We start from the raw sequence: 21,397 nt of genomic DNA, 5'->3' as shown, positions 1-21,397 counted from the left end.
AGTATTAATCTAACACTGTGCCATGGTTTAACCACGGCTGGCAAGTAAGTACCTTGCAGCTTCTTGCTCACTCTTCCCATGCCATGGGATGCGGGAGAATCAGAAAAAAGTAAACCCCATGGTTTGAGATAAGAACAGTTTAATAATTGAAATAAAGTACAATATAATAATGACAACAATAATAATAGGAGGAAAAACAGAGAGAGAGATAAAACCCAATAAACACAAGTGGTGCACAGTACAGCTGCTCACCTTCCACTGACCCGAGCAGCGATCGGTGGCTCCTGGCCAACCCCCTCAGTTTATATAGTGGGCATGACGTGCTGTGGTATGGAATACCCCTTTGGCTAGCTTAGGTCAGGTATCCTGTCTCTGCTTCCTCCCAGCTTCCCATGCCCCTCCTCACTGGCAAAGCATGGGAAAATGAAAAGTCCTTGACTTAGGGTAAGCACTACCTAGCAACAACTGGAATATCAGTGTCTTATCAGCATTGTTCTCATCCTGAATCCAAAGCACAGCTCTGCACAAGAGACTAAGATTAATTCTACCTCAGCTGAAACCATGACACACTGTTATTAGAAGAGAGTTGTGCAAACTTTTGAAAGTACCTGTCTATGTGTAATATGTCAAATATAAATAAATGCTTTTGTAAATGTCGAGTCACACAAATAAGTCAGTTTCCTGGGCTCGTTAGAGCTGAAAGCTGGGGTTTATAGCAGGATGAAGAGAGTCACACAATGCAGTTCCATATGGCTTATGAAATTTGTATGAAAACCACTTTCTCCTACCCGTCCTAATTACGATATATAAATAGATACACTATTTTCCTTAGAGCACTTACATAGCTGGAATCTTTTTTATTTAAGGACCAGTGCAATCACTTGTATGATGCATTTCTGTAGGCCTTTAACAGATCAAACCATGATTATTTATAGCAATAAAATGACCTTTCACTAATTGGGAAAGAAAATGTTTCACAACAGGTGACAGTTTCATGAGTGCTCAGTACTGTCTGAATTCAGTTTGGCAATTGCCTTCAACTTGTAGCTGGGATAAGTGTTTAAATGGTGTGCATAAGTTTTTAAATTATGTGTACGTATGAGTTTTGTGTGAACCTAAGTATGCTAATGGGGGGAGATGGTGTCTGTGGTACCCATGGCCAGGCAGCAGGCTGAAAGCAAAGCACTGTTTTTTACCCAGAGTACAGTTTTGCCACATAACCTGTCAGCAGAGGACTCCTTCTCCTGTTGTGCACCACCAGCCACTGCCAGTGAGCAGCCTGGAGTGCTCAGCATCCACCTCACAGGGGTAGCAGCAATAACACAGGGTTATCAGCAACTGCCAGGAGCATAAAAGGAGGACCAGCCGGGGCCAAGTTCTGTCAGTCTGCATCCCCTAAAGGCTTGTATGAACAGGATGAGACAACAGAGACAGAGGAAGGGGGATGCCAGAGCAGTAAGGATGAGATGCATGTCAAATACATTTTTATTATTCACCACTGAGACTGCGGTAGTGCTTAGAGGCTGAAGGTTTGGACTTTGTTGTACCAGGTACCATCAGCACTATGCACATGGCAGTCTTGCTCCAGGTAGCGGGGAAAGCCAGGCTGTGAGACCCAACACAGCACAGAGGGTGCCTCTGCTTTTCCAGCTTGTCTGTAGCCCAGCAAAACCCTCCTCACACTTGGAATCAGTGGGTGATATTCACCAGAGCAGGCTGGGAGTAGAGGGAGAACTGGTCCTTTGAAGGAGTACATAGGACTACATATGGCAGTGCAGGAAACAACAGCCAGAGACAGAACAAATGAGTCACTTTTCTAGCATATTTGAATACTGTTTAAATATAAATATTGCAAATGAGTATCTTTGAGAAAAAATAAAATTGGATGCAAAAATACACCAGTGGTACACTGCATATGCATATAAATAGATTACATGGCTTGCACAGTCATTATATGTCTTCCTTCCGGACCAACTTTTTACAGAGTGCTTCAGAAGTTGAAATAGAGAAAAACAGAAGGGAAAGGTCATCAACTAAACACATTGTTGTTTTGGCAAGTGATTCACCTCCCAGAAAACTGTGCTGTGAAAACAAGACAGTTTCACAACAGACCCACTTGCATTTTCACATCGTATCTACCTCACAGCACGATGGGAAAGAGTGAGCAGGGAAACAGTGATGCACACGGGATGCTGAGTACATTTTAATGGCATTTGAGACCAGTTCTCTACCCATTCAAAGCCTATGATGTTCACAGGGTCTGGGAAAGTCCTCTCCTTGATAAGGAGGGCTTAAGTAGTAGTATTCCAAAGTGCTTTACTAGATGCTGGGGCTAAGCCCACATGATCCATTGTAATAGGCAGCTTGCTCCCAATCATCTGCTAGTAAGGAATCACTCCAGTACAGATGTAGTGGATGGGGTCACTACAGAGGGGCTGGTGGCTGCCAGGGGGTCGGGGTCTCCCACCTCACAAAGGTGAAGCAAACATACTTCATCTTGGAAACTCCAGTGCCCCTGTACAGTGGGGCAGAGCGTGCAGCTGGGGCCACTCCAAACCACAGGTCTGGAGGTTTGGGGTCCTACAGCACAATGGGACAGCAGGAGTCCTGCTGTGGCTGAGCAACAGCTTCTCCTGACCTGAAACCTGGTTCCTGATGGGACATCACCCTAATGCAGCAGCCCTTGCCCAGCTCAGAGGAAGGCAGATGGGGTACAGGCATGTTCACATGGGACTTCTCCAACATCTCTAAATTTGGCTTCTGTTTCCCTCTGTTCCCTTCAAATATAAAAAGCTACATAGGAGGTGCCTGCTTGGTCTGGGTTAGCTGAGGAGCCAGCAACGTGGCCTTCACAGACCCTGTGAGGTAAACAGAGGTCAGAGCACCAGAGCAGTGTCCAGACAGAGAACATGGTTGCACCAGGGAGTCCTTGGTGGAGTCCATGACTGGTGCAAAGGGCAGCCCTGCTTCTTGTGGGCACTGCTCCTCCTGTGGGTGCATCCTCCTCTGGGCCCCGCATGGGGACAGTGATTCCCATGCAAGTGCTGAGCAGCAGATAAGGACATAGCACTTTCCGTAGGAAAAGGTGGCAGTGTGCCTTGTGCATCACCCCAGGGGACAGTCTCCATCCCTGGCTCAGCCAACAGTCCAGCACAAGGGGTGCCAAAGAGTGCCTTGGTCTAGGACACGTTTATGTCGGAGAAGAGGGGGGCCTTGGGCAGCAGGGATGCCGTGCTGTCTGCCAAGTAGCCCAGGATGCTTTTGAGTTCACTGCGAGACAAGTTGGCTTTGATGTACAGGAATGCTTCCAGGTGCCTTTTGCTGTGGAAGAGAAACAGGCAGGTGTTATCTCGTCCTGCAGATCTCTGCATAATGGGACCCTTGCACCAGGATGTGGCCCCCACCCCACCCCACAGTGGGTGCTAAGGTCTCTGATGGATGCCAGCTCAGCATCTGGCAGTCCTACATGGGACACAGCACTGTCCAGGGAGGTTTGGGGTAGGGTAGGGAATCTCCAAGGCAAAGCACAAAATCAGGGCAGAATCTGGAATATTTAAATTGGCTTTTTAAAAGGGATTATTTTGTTGTCTGATGGCACTGGGATTGCCACAGCCTGGCAGACAGCCCCCATCCATTTTTATAGACTCAGGCTATATGAACCTCACCTATACTTGTATTCCATTGTTTCCCAGCTCAACTAAAATTCCATCAGTGTGCTCGCAAATCTGTTTCACTGTCTCTTACCGGATATCTGGGTACGTGCTGGCGAGTGTCGCAACTTCAATTTTAATAGCACCTAAATCCTGAAGTCGGATTATTTCAGCCAGTTTGGGGAGTGCCGAATTCAGCCACGTGGCTTGAGACCCCTGCCAGAAGAGAAAGAGGTCAGTAGGGCACCGCAGAGGTACAAACCTCCACCCAACCCAGGAGCTGGCTTCTGAAGCTGTTTCCTAGGGTCTGTTCTAGCCCCTGCCAGACCTAAAAGCAGTAGAACAAGGAATATAAAGGGTGAGGGTGAAGAGTCAAAACCCAGACCCCATGCAAGCTGCACTGAAACCAGAGATTAGCTAAATCATCTGACCATGTTATAATATAAACCTTTGAAAGGAAACCACTGCCTATGGGACAAAGGAGGATGAAATCACGGCTCTCCATCTGGGGAGGGGCAGGCTGGTGGCAGGGGACCCTTCCTGCCTGCAGGCACTTGGACACCTCTTTCTGCCTTCCAGGAAATTAATCTGATTTGGAAAGGTTAACAAGAAGCCCCAGAAAATTTGTTTTCCTGTTTTTCAGTGTATCATGCCCCATGCCATTGTGTTCACAGTACACTCACGTACATTGCTGGTGCAGAAGGCTTCCAGGTCAGCAGCATTCTTGGAGATGTGTTGGGCCAAGTTTTGCTGTTGTGCTGTGCCTTTCAGGCTGACTTTCCTCTTCAGCAGCCTCACAATGTATGCTTTAACCAAGTGGGCATGGACCTTCTCGATGATAGCCTGTTGGGAAGGAGAACGGGGATCGTCCATCTACTTTTGCTTGTGGAAAAACAGTGTGGATGGAGGACAGAAATGGTTTGGGTGCTGTAAGACTTGCCCCACAAAAATGCCTGCTGCTAATCATGGAATCATGCTGGTTGCCAACCTCCCCATTACTGGTATGCAACATCCTAGATGCCGAGAATTTCTTTGTACTCAAACTAATGAAGTGTGGGAATTTCCAAATCTTGCTTCCTTCTGGGAAGTGTTTAAAGCATAGAAGAGATCTTCATGTGCTGGAGAAATAACAGTACACCAGAGAAACAGGAATTCATGCTGCTCCTCCTGTTCCTTTTTCTAACACACAAAACATTGTAATTTTGTTTCAGCTACTAAGAAGACAAAGGCAGGAAATCAACGAGTTTTTTTATATGGTGATGTTTCATATATACTGCAGCATCATTGAAGAGGTGGTTGTGAATCAGTTAGGTGGGACTTTTCCCAGTTGTATCCATCTTCTCCAGTCCTTAGGGCAATCAAAGGAGCCATGAGACAGAACCATGCAATTGCATCTGTGTTTCAACATGGATAACCAAACCCAAACATAAATAAAGCTGTATTTTGAGTGGTCCCTAAAGCACTTTCTCTACAGCAGGGGTGGGTTTCTCTGCAAACACCACAGCAGAGCTATAGGAGTCTGCCTCTGTTGAAGAGTAATATTTATATGGCTAATCTTCATAAATAGATAAACTTCATGCAGATGGGAAACTTGTCTGAGAGGGCTCTCTGATGCCAGGCCAGTTCATCAGCTAATGTAGGTCAAGGCAACTTGAGTCCCAGAGGATCAAAGCTGAATACGCAGCCTCAGCACCCCAGAATCCCTCCAATATTTCTCTTGGACTTACGTGGTAGAAAGGGTCCTTTAGGGTCTTGAAGTCTGAAATATGTTTGCTGGCGGTTTTAATGATCTCATTCATAATTTCATTGCTGGAGTCCCACTTATTTTCTGTAAACTTCTTATAAATTGGCTGAAAAGAGGAAAATCTGCTTAGTTCCCTCAAAGCAAATTCTATGCATATTTAACATTTCTATATGTACAATATCCTACACAGTGACAGTTCAGTGTGCAGTCCTGTGCAGGGATGTGGTGACGATGACCTATGGGGGCAGGGGAAAAGAGGGCTGTGGTGGGTTTGTGCCTCTTTCTTTGTTCCTCATGATGAAAATGACTGAGAGCTTGAAAGGCTCATATTGAAGATGCTTCGTTTTTCCCCCACATTTTCCGTGTTTTGTACACACTATCTTGCCTGATTAGAGAATTATGTAACCGTCAGGGGAAAAAAAAAAAAAAGAAAGAATCATTATGAGGTGTTTTCAATCACAATTTTTCTTGGGCACAGTAAATAAATATGAAAATGATAAAAAAAGCACCACTGCTTTGTCATGCCTTCCAAAAGGCCCTACAGAAAAAGCAGGAGAGATTGTGGCTGAACATTCCTAACTCCTACGCCTTCCCCTCCACCACACTTGCTCAACTTAAAAAGCTTGTGTTATATATAAAAAAAACAGAAAAGAAAAAAGAAATAATTTTTTTTTCTTTAAAAAAGAAAGAAACCAGAACTGCCTTTCAGGCCACCTTTATGAAGAAGCCAAAAGCTGTATAATTGCAGTTCATGTCATTTGTGATTGCTTCTGACAGATTGGAATGTAAACACATGCAGGTTGAGACTCTCTCTCCTGCAGCACTTATCTTAGACATGATCAGCATGTTTTATGTTGGTCTGTACTGTCACCTCTACGTAGCTGTGCCTGTTTTGCCTGCAGGCTTGAGGACCAGCTCAAGAAGAAGTGAGTCTGAGTTTTCTAGCAGCAATGTGAGTTAGGACTGATGCTGAGAGGTGATCTGGCCCTGAGCGCTTCAGAACTTTTCTGCATTTGAATTGGAGATTGGGTCAACTGATAGCACAGCAGAAGAATATGCCTAAAACTAGCACAGGCTGAGCCATGGTGCAGAAGGGTATGGGGCATGGGTAAGGTACCTTCAGCTGGACAAACAGCTGCTGAAGCAGCACGTCAAAGCCACTGTTTTCAATGTCACTGAGCGTGCTGAGGATATTGGCTCTACTGTCGTCCTTTTCTGACACGTTTTTCTCCGTGTAGTCTCTGCAAGAAAATATCAGCAAGGTCAGAATAATCTGTCCTCAAAAGAGAGAGAGAGAGAGAGAAATTCAGAGGTATCCAAACCTTCCTCTGAAGGCAGACAGATGTTCCTCTGCCCGCCCTGGAGTACCTCACCTCTATCACGCTATCTGTTGGATAGGAGAATAAGGAGGAAGGAGCAAAGCCTTTCGTTTTGGATCCTTACCTAAAATTCCAGCAGTTGTTAACACTTGCAATCAGTATAGGCTTGTAGTATCTGTGCTTCTTACTTTTCTCCTTAAAATCTTCAAAAGCATCCTTGTAGCTGGAGGGGAGATGGAAAGGGAAGAAGCAGATGAGCACATGCCCTTGGTGGCTCTGCCAGCCCTGCCACCCTACGCTGCCTTACTGCACCTTTTCAGGAAGGCAGGCAGCTCCTTCCACAGGCGATGTGACAGCTCCTCTCCCACTGCTGTGCTGATGTCCTTAGCTCGCTTCTGGCCACTGTAGATACTCTAACAAAGAACAGAGATCAATTTTAAATGCTGTCTGCTCCAAAAAGTCCAGGTTCACTGATTGAAAAGGCATAGATCCTTAACTGCGGTAACTGCACCCAGCTCCTCTGCACCCCCTGCAACTGAGCCAATGACCGTGCAGAGCAGCTATACTTCTATACTTACTTGGTTAGCTCAAGCCAATTTTGAACCCTATTTTAAGATTGGGAGAGAGGTGAAGAAGAAAGATGCGTTAAAGAAAGTCTATAAAGTAGCCAAGAAAGTGGGGAAAGTGACACTTGGGGTTTTGCCTTTTTTTTTTTAACAAATGTTGTATCATTGCATTAAAAAAACAATTTAAGAACAACCACCTCAAAATATTAAATGTTTATTTAAAAAAAAATAACTCTACTAATCTTCTGCAGCCAGAGGAGAGTGCTGGGTGTGGGGAAAGGGCATGAGCACTCAGAGCAGCTCTGCCAGTGGCAGTGGGAGCAAGCATGGCAACAGCATCGTGCTACTTCCTCACTCGGCTAAACCTGGCTCTTGTTTCTCTGCTGCTACATTGCCCAGTGTCTGATGGCTTGGCATCATCTGGTGGTGCAGAAGAGACTGCACAGGAAGAAATGAAGGCAGATCTCCTGCTCATTTTGCTTATACAGGAGTTTGTCTCCAGCATGTGGTGGACCAGGATCATGCCAGACCATGGGCTTGGGCTGCCCTGTACCACCCACCTCTACTACTGCCCTACACATGTGACTCGGCCTTTGGCTTTCTTGCACTGATCACAGCTGTTCTCAAATCATAAATAGGTGCAGGATGAAACTATTTATTTCTAATATATATCTGTATTACCTGGATGACAAATATTCCTAGTAGTTCACTCTGAAAATGCCCATTAAATTTCTCTGGTTCTTCTTCTTCTTTCCATCTTTGGATTTCTTTATCTAAACATCTGCTCAGCAAATTTTTGATAGTAGCCTTTAGGGAAGGAAGAACAACAGCATTTACCACAAAGTAGATGTAGCAGCTCCTGCCTTATGCAGGTTTTACCTACCCACCCACTATTTGTCTGGCTGAGCATACTTTTTTCTCAATCCTGGATGAGAAATAAAGGCTCCTTGTTGCAAGACGCCTTACTGACCACTTCATGTCAGCAAGGACAACTCCTTCACAATACCCACCTATGCGACAGTGATTTGAGTATTTCAGGGTAGAAATGCAGATGAAGATGTACACCCCTGCCTGCCACATCAGTGGTGATCTGGAGCGCAGGGGAAGGGAGCTGTGGGTTGGAAGGTTGCAGGCCGGTATGCGTGCCAGAGCCCAAATTCCCCCAGCCACGCATTGCCTGTGTGTCACACTCAGTGCTATCTGCAGACCTGGTTTTGCAATGCTTTTTCATGAGCAATTCTGACATCTTGTGAGTGCTGGAGAGTGAAACAAAACGTTCTCAGATTTTCTCTGCTCTGATCCCTCTTGTGTGTACACAGCATGGCTTTGGAAATGATATGTATGGTGGCTGGTCTACATTTCTGATCTCCAAGTTTGTTCATGTGCTTTGCAGCCCTCACACCCACCTCTCCCATACGCAAACCATCACTGGCTACAGCTAAACCTGGAACTTATCTTTTGATTTTCTGGGAATTCCAGCCCAAAATAACAAAAGCACTAAGCTATGGGAATACCGTGATAGTTGCTTCTTGCTTCCATTAATGCAAGAGTGATCCAAAAAGCAAAGCAACTCTTATTTTCTGCAGACCAGTCCACCCTCCATCAAAGAAACAGATTTTTCAAAACCAGACCTGCATTCATCAGTTGAATCCTGAATTCATCAGCTGCAAGAGGGAGCATAAATCCCTCTGGGAATTTAACAGACAATGGGAAAGTTACTCACAAAGATTTGTATTTCCCCCCACTTTCCTACCACAAAGTTTGCAAGAACAGAGCAGTTTTTTTTCTGATGGCTGCCAGGGCAAAGCAGGAGTTTGCAAGTCCCATCTGGCAGAAAGCTGACCTGACCCCCCAAAAGAAACAAAAGCATTCTTGCTTTTCCTTCTTCTCTCTGGAAGAGTGTATGGCCCACAGGTGAGGAGTGTACGTGCAGGACAAGTCAGAACTCGTCTGAGGAGTCTCATGGGAGCAGCTATGGGAAGAGGAGGGACTGAACAGATTCTCACCTCTTCTCTGTCAAGGTATTTCTTTTCAAGCTCTTTGCTCAGACTTGATGGTAAGAGGCTTCCAAGCTGAACTTTTTCCAACTCCTTGGCTAAAACATGATCTTTTCTCATATCTCTGGAATGAAAAAGCCAAACAATTGCATTTTTCAAGGGCAGTGTAATCCAAGACAGCTGTTGATGCAAATTACTGACACTTTTCGAGTCCATCAGTGAAAAAACAGATGGAAATGTACACTGTCCTTAGCCCAGGCAGAACTCAGAGGAGCAGAATCTGTGCTGTGGGTGGGACCCTGAGCAGCCCTGGGTAACAGTCGTGTTCTGCCCAGCTCCTGAGCACCAGCTGCTGTGTACTGGTGGGGATGGGGGACCTGAAGCAAGCTGGCTGTGGAGAGAGGTGGTCTCTCAGCAGATACCTCTGGGAAGACCATGCAAGGCAGCTGCTGCCCAGGCCACCACTGTCCCCAGCACTGGGCTGTGCTGTTCAGGCTCAGCCCTGCTCCTCACTGTCACTGATTTCCAAACACACACTGGTTCAGGCCTGAGTATCTTGACCTAGAGCACACTACTGGCTCTGGAAGGCTTCCAGGATCAACACTGACTCATTATATTCCACCAGTGAAACACAAGAATAAAAGTGGAGGTGAAGGTTGAATGGCTTTAGAACAGCAGAAGAAACATCGCTGGTGTATTTAATGTTTGTCACCTAAGAATGAGAGCTCTCAGTTCTCTATCCAGTACTATAAGCCACAGCAAGGAATATTTTCAGTTTGATAGCTGACAGGGATTGTGAGGATGAAGGGCGACCCTTGGCTGAAGACGTCCTCTTACAGGGGTACACTCTTTGGTCTCCTAACCAGGAGGAGAGCATAAACAGTAGGTAACATTTAAGCAACATCCTCCATGCCCAGGATAACTGGATCTCAGGTTGTTCAATTTATTGGCTGCCCTCTGGTCCAGAGGGCTGAAATTTTCAATTTTTCCAGGAATGAGTTCAGGTCTGCAGCAGAAATGGAGCTCAGGGCAGCAAACCTGCCCAATTTACCCAACAAATGAAGCCCTAAACATCTGTGTCTGTCTGTTGCCCAGAGGCCCGACTGGTGAGATCGGCCCTTAGTTTACAGGCTAGCAGCATTGAGTGTGTCCCTTCTGGCTGTCCTGGCCAGCTAGTGTACATCAGCACAACAGCACTAAAATCTAGCCAGGTGCCAGATTGCATTGCAGTGATACCAATTCATAAATCAAGAAAATGCCTGGTTTTGCAGCCAGTGAACCTGCATTGATCACCAAGGATAAGAATGTGTAAAAGCTTTACTTACTTTGGATAAAAATTGTGCACCCATGACAGGAGGAGATAAACGTCCTTGTCTTCCAGATGAGATTCGGCACTTTTTTTTGTCTGGGAGGCAAAATAATTGTGGTAGAGTTCTGCATATATGCTGAACACATTAAACTCAGGAGGATAAAGCTGTTTAATGTACTTCACAACCACTATCAAATCTTCTTTCATTGTCTTTCCCATATGCAGGAGATTCTGGCCAACTGCAGAGAGGTTCTCAGTTCTAGGAGTACGGCTTGTGTCTTTCATTCGAGTCTCTACTGACTCCTTTACTGCAGCCATCCAAAGCTCTTTCCATTTTCTAGGTCTAAATGGCATGTTTTGGTCAGGTGGATTCTCTGATGTGTAGTTCTGATCTCCTTTCTCCTGCTCTTTCAGTGCCTCTACTGCCTGCTGCAGCAGTTCTGGGTTTGTTTTTGCTAGCAGTATGGAGTCTTTCAAGATGCTGAAGACTTTATAATTCAGAACTTCATAGATGGACTCGACATCTTGCTGGCTGGTGCTCAGTCCCTCCTCACTTTTGCTGGACAGGCTCTTCTGCAGCACAATCAGATGCTGAGTGGCTTCGCAAAACTTCTGCTCTTCAAGGAGATCCATGATTTTTTTGACTGGTGAAAAAAGAACAGCCTTTCTTTACCCAATCATGAAGGTTTACATTTCCGCTTCACAAACAACTATATCTCTGGAATGTTTGGGGTTTTTTTTAAATTATTATATTTCTCTAACACTGGATCTTAGGCTCCTTTACCAGATAGAAAACCTTTCTGGTTATTTAAAGATGAGTTTTTTTCTAGATTGCCTCTAACTGGGGCAATGGAAATTTGAATACCCATCACTACTGTGTTACATATGGACAGCTATTCATGAGCTACCTATAACTGTTCCCAAAATTTAGATTTGTGAAGTTCTATTTATTTATTTATTTGTTATCAACTTTCCCATTAATGTGATCTCCAGTTGGAAACATGGCTTTAGAAAAAACGTAGATGGCAAGATGTAGCTAAATGAGATGTGCTAGAGGAAATATCACATGGGTTTTCCAGAAATAGGCTGGCACAATCTGACCTGCGAAATGTTTTTGATGGATGCATTTAGCGCGATATAAATACAATTGAACTGTCTTATTTGAGCTGCAGTCTCTCAATACCGGGCAATCTGAGAAGTTATTAGTTAAACTGGAGAAGTTATATCCCAAAATAAGTTTTGTTGGGTGTGTAAGGCTTTTATGAAAAACTCTGGGTGGAGAAAGCTTATATTATTCATGAAACTCATCTTACTTCATATTCTCCTCAGAGACTGTGGCACAAAAGCTGGGAGTGCCCTACTTGCATCTGTTAATTACACAAAGTTCAGAGACATCATTGAAACTGAGGGCTCAGTATTATACAGTTCCTGTATTATACAGTAACAGCAAGATAACTTGAATAGGAAATGGGCTGAAATTTAATAGCACAAAGTATAAGATACAAAGTCAATAGAACAAAAGGTACTTGGCAACAAATAGGATTTTTGCTGCAAGCTGGATGTGAATCATCTTGAGATGGAAGAAGAAGAGACATGCCTGGAGAATTAGTAAATCATTATTGAAAGATGATGGTGAAAATGTTATATATGACCCCAGGATGTGTACAGTGAAGAACAACCAGCTGAGACAGGAAAACGGTAACATATTGTACCAGGCAGTGGCGGTATCTCATCTGGAACATTTTCTGCAATTCTGGTTGCTTTATTTCAAAAAAGACATTGGGAATAGGGCAGTGTAGCAGTAAGAAGAAAGGCACAAAGAGCCTGTTTTCAGTAGACTTGTTTCTTTAGTTGAGCAAATTCAAGGTACAGCTCACGAAGTTTACGAACCAGGTAATGACATATGTCATCCGAGATGGTAGGTGAGCCTTGGAAGTGTCAAGGGGCACTTTCCTCTCCAGTTCTGGATTTCTCTGAGCAGGTATTGTGACTGGAGGAACTGTATGTTCATGTATCAGCCCTGAGAAAGACCTGTGCATGCCACTCACTGCTGCCTTGGGGAAAAAGGAGATTTCACAGGGTGGTGGTTTCATGGAGGAACAGAGCAGAGAGCTGTGTTTTGGTTTCTTGCCCACCCACAGATCTCTGTGTCACCATGAGAAGTAGAACTAAGTTCTGTTTTGGACAGAAACCACACAAACTGGCAGTTCCTCAGGGAGTATGCCCTTGGTAGCAAAAACCTAGGACCTGAGGTCTCCCTCAGCCCATGTTTCCCAAGGCTCCTTGGCAAGTCACTTCAATCTGTTGGTCCCCTTGTTTCTCAAGAGGACAATTTTCCACCTTGTGCAGTCCCTGTAGAAGGAACTATGGCCTATGAGGAATGCCTATGTGTAAGGAAGATGAAGGAGCACTTACCACTGGGTGTCTTGATCTTTTTAATTTTCTTAAATGCATTTGTAAAGATTTCCTTTATTCCTTTCTTCCCCTTTTCAGGACTGTCGCCAGCAGAGGTGCAGCTCCCATTGCTCGCAATGGAAGATGCACGTGAGGATCTGTAGGCTCCCTCTGGCTTTTCGCTCATCTTCTCCTGGTCCCTGGACCAGATGTTGTCTCCAGAAGGTTCAGGACAGGCAGGGATTTGCTTAGCTACTGATGTCGAAGGGTTTTCAAGCTGATTCTTTTCACCAATGCAACCCTCTGATCCACTGCACATTCCAATGGGACCATTTTGAAAAAAAGGTAACATTTTCATCATTTTCCTTTTAGCCTGTAAGTTTCAGAAAGAACTGGTCAGGTTATAACAGTTGGCATGAAAAATACCACGACACAATGTGGCAAAGTGTATTCCCATTAATAAAATTAATTCCGGAATGAGGTGTCCATGTGTGGGCAGTGCTACACACATCTGATATGAGCACAGCTCGGCAGGAAAAGTCTCTGAGCAACATCACCTCAGGTAACTGAGAGGATGGAAGCAGCTCTCTGGTCTAATAAATAACTTAGAGCAAATCAGTGAGTGATTTTCAGGATGATTCAGATGGTCTGATTTGAGATCTTGAGATTGTCCGGGTACAGGAGAGAAGGGTTCTCTCATGGGATGCTGTGGGAGTACAGACATGAGCATGAATGCTGCACATGAATAATGTGGGAGGGTGGGACAAGCATCCTGTGCCTATTCAAAGCAACCATAAAACTCCCTTTATGTTCTTTATATGGCATTGGGATCAATTCCCACCTTCCTCAGGGCCTGTTTTTGCTGGTCTCTGCTCATCTGGCTGCAGCTGTTTCTGGAAGCATCCATGTAGCTTATTGCACACTGAGTTTGCAAGTACAGCATGAATATGAGATGGGCCTGACAAGCCAGTTATGCATCAGTCTTTGCTGAGCAAAAGTCCTGCTGGTTTAACTATGTCCCCATTTAAGTCACTAATAAAATTCTTAGCTTTATTGAGGAGAGCTCACAGGGAAGGTGACTGAGAGCTCAGAAACACTGGGGATGTGAACAACGTGGTCGAAAGGATGGGAGTGTGGGAAGCACAGCAGTATCTCCTGATGTGAGCATTAGGAGACTTATCACTTTAGGCCCCAAAATCCCAGCTTCAATGCTCTACATGCTCCCCGCATCGCTAAAGCAGCAGACAAAAGCTCAGGGACATATTCAGACCCTTCAAATCCACTAACATTCCACATTACCTCATTTTCAGAATGGTCCCAGGGTGACTATGGCATCCCAAGACAAGGCAACTTCAGCGTGACTTGATGAGTGTTTTCAAATACCCAGCAGCAATTATTTCCCCGTCTCTTTATGTTGAAATGTGGGGCTTGGGCAGAAAGAAATGCTAGTGCAACGGGGTAAAGGAGGGGGAAGGTTCTGATAAGCAGGTGCTAACCAGACTGGATTTTTCCCAGAGCTGCTAAATGAAACTGATGCTAGTGACCAGGGCTGCTGCATGTATGTTCAGAGCAGTCCTTGCCTGGCTGAGGGGGAAATAGAAACAAGGCATGAAGATCAGGGTGGTTTAGCCTTGTTTAAACAGACGTTATCCTGCTAGAATCCTGCTCTACCACTAATGCTCCTGCGCTACAAATAATTAATGGTGGCCATTTGTTATTGTAAAAACACATTGTTGGAGTTTGTATTTAGAATTCCTCAGGTACTTGTAGAATTTAATATATTGCTATAGATTTATTTGCATAATTATATTAATCTATGTAATAATTATATAAATATTTTAAATAAATAAAGGGACTCATAGTTTCCAATCCTTGTTCTAACAACACTTTTTTTAATTGACTTTCTAGGAGAACAGTGTACTTTTGTACGAAGAACTCTCAGGCAAGTTTTGGCTTACCTGCACTGCATAAGGCAGAGGAATTAGGTTTTGAATAAAGGAGGAATTTCACTTCACTTATCAGGCCACAATGTGGTGATCTTCAAATACCCTTGTTAAGTTTACCCTGTTGCTACGTATCATGCTGATACAGACTCTGATACTTATTTCTGAGCAAACTTGTTCAAAGACTGTGGGTTGTTTTAATTGCAATTCCTCCTGCTGGCTCCTAGCAGCTTGGAGGCCTTTGAAGCATCAAGTTAGTGGTAGCAGCAGGGTGGTATATAGAGCAGTTAGAGCCTGGCACTGCTGAAAGCTTTCCTTCTCTGTGGTTTGGCTGCCAGGTCATGCTCAGGATTAGTAATGCTGCTTTTAAAACACAGTGAAGATTAAAACCCATTTAGGCAGGAGAAGGATGGGTGTGGGTGTGTGTACGACCGGGCTGGCTCTCAGCTAAATACGTGATTTGGGGCAAAGTGTGAAGCTAAACCTAAGGTGCTCCCGTGGCTGAGTGTGACAGTGGTGGCTGTCAGAGCGCTGTGCTCCAGGGCTGTGGGGCCGGTGATGTGGGTGAGCAAAGGGGGGCCGGGCACCAGAGCTGCCCAGTGGCACTGAGTCAGGGCTGAAGCTATGCTCCTACTTCTTCCCCTAGCACACTTACTGGAGAGGGAGGAAAGGAGAGATGAAACACCACGTTTCACGCCGGCTATTCTAGTCAGGATGCCCCACTATAATCCTAAAAATGGTGGAAAAGAGATTCTTTTTGTTACATTTCCATTACAAAAAATACCATAGCAACAGGGATGCTCTCTAAGTGTTTGGGACTTCCCTAATTTTTGTAGGACTATTTTCCTTGTTTGTATTTCACAGTATGATGGTGTGTTTAGATTCATTCTGCCAAATCCCTTCCTTCCTGCTTGTTCAGGCACAGACTCAGCTGAGTCCTTTCTCTCTCTCCTATTATTCCAAACAAAGCATTTGTTGTTCTTTCTTTTTCTCTCATCAAAGAAAGTACCTCTCCCTTTCTTATATCCAAAGACAACTTCCAGAGTTTTTTGTTTTGAAGAATGATGATCAGAAAGGTGAATTTCAGAATGGTTTTGTTTCTTCTTCAATACAAAGATGAATATCATGTATATTTGAAAACCATTGAAATGACATTACAAATAAAATAGTCCGTAAGGGAATGATTAATTTGGTTAGAAATCTAGTTTTTAATGGCTGGCAGAACTTTGTCCAGATCAACAGCATAGGAACTGTTGGCAATTTTGGTGTGTCAGGGTGTGATTTTTATCTCGAACTAATAAACACTGAAGGAATTAAGCATCTGAGTAAGGCTGTCAATGCAGTATCTGCCATTGGTGCAGTGGCCATGCTCACTCACATTTGGGCAGCTTGAACACTTGCCCTGCATTTATGGGTGTGCCACTGCTGGTTTCTGTATGTTTGTATCTACATCAGGAAGTATCTGCAGCAGGAAATACCAGCAAACCCCAGCTCTGCCTTGAAATGCAGCCTCTGTCCCTTATGGCAAGTAGTACCAAAAACTCCGCCTCCGTCTCTTCTCTTTATCATTAGATGGCCAAGCACTTACTGTAAGAAACACCTAATAGAAACTGCCTATAAGAAGCTTTCTTAACAAAACCTCCCCACTTTCTCCAAGAAACACTCAGCTAAAAGGCAGTGGCACTGGTTATGGCTGGAGGCCACAGGCAGGAGATGGTGTGCCAGCACTGCTCCTTGTGCCCCCATCAGCACCTGCTCCAGCCTGCTGCAGCAGATGGGACACGCCATGAGCTTGGCTTTGGCTTGCATGGCCACAGACTGCTCCTGTATACCTGTGCTCTGCTCACACATCAAAGCTTGTTGAAACTTCAGCAGGTTCCTAATTGTTTTATCAGTTAACACTTTGGGAAATGCCAAAGAATTTCTCAGGCACACAGCTCAAGCTCAAATCTTGGGAAATCCAGTGGTTTAAGGTCAAGACTTGACATAGATCCCAACTCACTATTATTACTAACTTGCTGTTAATTACTGTTATCATCATCATACTCATTATTATGTGGCACTATAGTCTATGCCAGGGGAATCTTTAGCTCAAATTATATTTGACGTAGTATATTCAGCTTGTGGTTTCCACCCAGAAGAGGAGCACAGCATGCATAGCATCTATCCAGAGCTCTGTACCATTTAGACAGCAGTGCTGCTGACTGATGGTGTGTCTGGAGAGGGATGCAGCAAGCTCTCCGCACGGTGCTGACCACAGTGCATATCCCGGGGATGGAGTTTTTTCCAGGGTGGGCTGCAAGGGTGAGGGAAATCCCTGGAGCAGAGCCACGTTGCAGGACACAACCTAGACTCTGGCCACAGCTGCTTCCCTTTTCTCCTTTTCCTCCTCAAAGGAAACATCTTTCATGCCGCACACTTACAGGATGAGCTCATTTGCAAGAGGTGGCTCATACAGTGACAGAGAGCACTCAGGGGAAGAGATTTACTGATTACCCCTATTCTTAAATGTTTTGCTGATCTTTTTCCTGAGCTGCTGCCAGCATTAATAATCATTTGTTTGGATTCTTGTCCTCTCCAGCCTGCTGACATACCACATCACAAGGATTTATGTCTCATTTTAGTGGAAATCCCCCACTCTCCCACACACTCGCAGATATCCAGAGTTATTTGGCTAAGTTTATCTCTGCATCAGCCTTTTCTCCCCCCCTTTCCTGTGGAAATGGGGTTAGTCCTGCCCACATAAGAAAATCACACCAGGTCAAACCATCTTTGCAGGCAGTAAAGCAGTGCGGCAAGTCTGAGTTTAGTGTACTTTGGACTAAGCTCGGACACCTAAAAAAAAATCTCCTAATCAAAGCAATCTCTATGGAGATGCCATCACCAATCTCTGCAAGCTGTTTTTTTCCTGTGAATTTTCATCAGCTGGTTTGGGTACTGAAAGGAGATACTGTGAAGACAGAGGCTCCCACTTGGCTCTGCCTGAGAAATCACATTCCATAGACAAGCTCCACTAACACCCTCACCTTGAAATTTTACTGTGCTGGTCAAATCCAGGGTCCTGTCCACATACCCTTATGGACACCCACAACCCTGTGTAGTCCAGCACCATCCTGATGGTGACCAAGTTCTGCTCTTAATGGGGTCAGAAGCTGAGGGGAAACAAAACCTGTGTCACCAGTAAAGAAGTCAGGGCAGGAGTAGAGCCTTCCTAGGGGATTCAATCCATGGGCCAGGGACTCCCATGGGGCTGAGGATGATGGGGGACCAAAGGGACTTACGGGAATGGCAGTAGTAGACCAGGCAAAGGACCCCAGGGCATCTCACTTGGTGTGAGACACTTTAAACCAGCATTAAACCATGTTACCATCTTACATGACAGGGGAACAGAGTAGATACAGCTACATGGTGCCTCAGTCGTTTTTAAATGGGAATTTGTTTTCCCATAACTGGAAACAGTCTTGTAAACCAGTGTCTCCTGTTGTTAGAGAGAAGTTTTCAAACAGCAAAACAGAAAGTTACACATATATATATTGTAACTGGGGAAAAGCAGAGAAAATGCAGCTCATTATGTTTATTTTTCTACTTGCTTCAAATCCGAGCAATGTTATTGTAAACTTCTGCTACTAAATGAGAACCCAGCTGTGGCTGTCTAGGATTTTGTTTTCATAACAAAATAAGCCAAATCCTGCATTCAGGCCTGGAGTTTGCAAAGTTCAGTGTTAGAGCTAACAGCGGCTGAGATACACAAACTCCCTGGAAGCCTCTGCCAGAATCTTCAGACTCTTTGGCTTTCCAGGCCTCTCTTTCCAGAGAGGGTGACAGAAGCAAGCCCAGACCTGATTTTTCTGAGCTCTCTGCTCCAGTTTGATTGGCTTTTTAGGAACTGGCAAGCCTCAAAGTCCCTCAGCAGGGGCAAGCAACTGAACGCTTTGGAGAATGACTGTTCCTTCAGGTTTTCTGCTCTGAACTTGGGTGTGTTGGTGAGGCACCGTGGCTTCTAGAGGAGCAACATGCTCCAGTCACAGTAAGTTCCTTCCTTACTTTGCAGCAGCCTCAAGAAGAAATCGTACTTCAAACACACCAAGGATCCTAACCTGAGGTTGAACTTTTCAACTTGTGCTTGAGGAGTTGGTGCAGTGGATGTGGGGTGGCTGCCCAAGGACAGGAGGGAATTTCAACGGGCTCTTTAGTGCTCTGGGAAAAGGCAGGTCCTAGAGGCAGTGGGGCTTCCCTGACTTGGCAAAAAAAAAAAGAAGTCACAACGTGGCAAATATGACAATGCAGAACTGTGCCAGCTCAACACACTGACCCTGGCAGGATGCAGGGCACAGGGTCTGCCTGGGGCCATACAGGGTCCAAGCACTTAAATGGTGTGTTTTCTGGTGCAATCATGCTGAGTGAACATAATCCAATTGTTTTCCTGCTATCTGGGAAGAAAAACACTGCCTTCTTGAACAGAGACAAAGAGGAGGGGGCAGGAAGTGCCACGCTGGATCTAGATCCCAGGGCCTGATCTGGGTTTAGGATGCTTTGGTGATCCTATGTCGGGATTTTGGGGAAGAGGATGGCGGTTAACAGGAATCACTGCTCACAGCCTGTGTTTTATGCCCTGAAATCTGGGGGATGAGCAACAGAAATCCGACCCAGCCATCACAATGCAGACAAATATCCTAGCAGTCCCCAGCCCCGGGATGTCTCTGGAGCTGCGATCCTTCTTGCAGCAGTTTCATTTAGTCTCTATTCTGATTATTACGAAGTGGGTCTGAAATCCGTCACTTTGTCCATGTGCACCCCTTAAACACCTACCACCGACTTGTCCCCTCCCTCGGAGACAACAGAGAACCTTCAACAAGCCTTGCGACAAGCGAGCTGGGAGGGCGGCAGAGGAGCGGGAGAACCGGGACAGACTCCAGCGCTAAGGGGAAGGGGAAAGCGTCGAGCCCCGCAGCACGGACAAGCGGCGCGACGGACTTACTGTGCTGCGGCTCCCGGGCGGGCGGCGGGCACGGGGCGTCTGCGCGGCGTCTGCGCCGGCAGTCCCGGGCGGCCCCTATAAGGGAGGGCTCGGAGGCGGAGATCGGAGACCCGGTGTACGGGTCACTCCGGTGCACCTCCCCTCCGAGAGCCGCGACGGGAGCGAGAAATCCCCTCCGACGGGGAAGAGTTACGGCGAGGGGGGCGGCTGGCCCCGGCGTGGTGCCGGGTCCCTGCGGGGATCTGAGCCGCAGCGTGGTGTGCTGAGGGCATGGTGGATGGGGCACCCTGGCCTCACTGCCCCGAGGGGTTGTATGCGCGATGTGTGCCACTGCAGGCTTGGAAACCCACCGTTAGGGAGGGAGGGAGCAGGTGCCTCCAAGAGCTCTGCTCCCTGATCGGGGAATTGCTACTGGCTGGCAGAGGTGAGGTGTGTGCCTGAAAGCACAGCCTTCAGTGTCTGTATTGGGGACCCATATCGTGCCCAAGGTGAAGTGCCTTCCGCAGTGCAGTGCTCCCAGGAGACACCAGTATCATCAAACACATTCAGTGTAGCGAGTTGAGTCCCTGCCTAGGGAGATACAGGCCTCCTTGCTCACCTCAAAGATGCTGAACCTCTGGTTTCCACTTGCAGAAGGAACATTTGTCTTCCTGACTTCTGTCCCTGATTTTGTAGGCATCTGCACCCCTGGCTGTGGAGGTGTGGTGAGACCATTATACTGGGGAAGCGTGTGTGCTGCATGGCAGGCTATGACTGAATGACTGCCAGGGGGTGTCTGGGTGACAGCAATGACTATTGGGGGCCATTGCAGAGGGTCTGTGAAGGCTCCCAGGGCTGTGCTGTGCCTTGCTTAGATAGCCTCAATGTGGAACACCTTCTGCACCCACCTGGGTGAGATCTGGACTGGAGCAGCAAAAATACAGTGGTCCTGCAAACCTTACCTCTTCTATCCTCTCCTGGGAATATGTTCTGGGGCAGGAGTGGGGCAGGCAGCAGGTCTCAGTGCCTGGCTACTATGCCTAGGACAATTTTTGGTTTATAGCTCATAGCTGTGGTCTAATGCAAAATGCAGAAAAAAGGGCCCATAGACTTAAAGCTGACTGTGAACCATAAGCTTTCATGGTGCTGCTGCTGCCCACACTCAAGGCCTGTGTGGCTGCACAGGAGGCTATGCAGACCCAGTGTGGGGGCATGCCCCGGCAGCAGACATGGTCTGGGAGCAGCGATTGTACTGGAAGGACTGCCTCGCTGAGTGGGCACGGGGCTGGAGAGCTGATGCTTCTCCTGCCCTGTGCCTTTTGGTAGGCATCCTGCCTGCCGGGACTGGTGCTTTTCTCTATGGGAGTCTCCCCAAAAAGACCATGGTAGCGGGGAAAAAAACCACTCCCAAAACAATGTGTGCCAAAACAGGAAGCAGGAGCCGAGGGGCTGCCTTGATGGGCAAACCCATGATCTCCTGTCTCTGGAAAATACTGATTCATCTCAGGCCAGCCTGCA

At 46.1% G+C, this 21,397-nt stretch overlaps 1 protein-coding gene across 2 annotated transcripts; it reads right to left on the bottom strand.

Moving 5' to 3' along the window:
• Positions 1–1,801: 1,801 nt before the first annotated feature.
• Positions 1,802–20,022, bottom strand: TNFAIP2 (TNF alpha induced protein 2). 2 transcript variants are annotated; one of them, XM_062627997.1, is made up of 12 exons: positions 19,901–20,022; positions 13,001–13,352; positions 10,602–11,229; positions 9,286–9,400; positions 7,961–8,086; positions 7,026–7,126; positions 6,838–6,936; positions 6,512–6,635; positions 5,378–5,500; positions 4,338–4,493; positions 3,745–3,866; positions 1,802–3,321 (listed from the first exon to the last, which is right to left on the bottom strand). In XM_062627997.1, the coding sequence occupies exons 2-12, from the start codon at positions 13,338–13,340 to the stop codon at positions 3,180–3,182; spliced, it is 2,076 nt and encodes a 691-aa protein (XP_062483981.1). In that variant the 5' UTR covers positions 13,341–13,352; positions 19,901–20,022; the 3' UTR covers positions 1,802–3,179. The 2 variants fall into 2 exon arrangements, with proteins under 2 accessions (XP_062483981.1, XP_062483980.1); XM_062627996.1 differs by lacking the exon at positions 19,901–20,022 and adding an exon at positions 14,476–14,494.
• Positions 20,023–21,397: the final 1,375 nt, after the last annotated feature.

The sequence above is a fragment of the Pezoporus occidentalis genome, unplaced genomic scaffold (assembly GCF_034315485.1).
Source record: "Pezoporus occidentalis ecotype Australia unplaced genomic scaffold, CSIRO_AGI_Poc_V1 ctg31, whole genome shotgun sequence".
Classification (NCBI taxonomy): Eukaryota; Metazoa; Chordata; class Aves; order Psittaciformes; family Psittacidae; genus Pezoporus; species Pezoporus occidentalis.
This window is presented reverse-complemented; position numbering and strand designations above follow the sequence as displayed.

What these genes read in the sequence shown, in the direction of transcription:
- TNFAIP2 (XM_062627997.1), bottom strand. Translation starts at nt 13,340, where the DNA reads ATGATGAAAATGTTACCTTTTTTTCAAAATGGTCCCATTGGAATGTGC. An exon ending in GTGCACAATTTTTATCCAAA is followed by an intron (nt 9,401 to 10,601) that starts GTAAGTAAAGCT and finishes TTTTCATTCCAG; the next exon opens with AGATATGAGAAAAGATCATG. An exon ending in AGCTGTTTGTCCAGCTGAAG is followed by an intron (nt 5,501 to 6,511) that starts GTACCTTACCCA and finishes TCCTCTTTTCAG; the next exon opens with CCAATTTATAAGAAGTTTAC.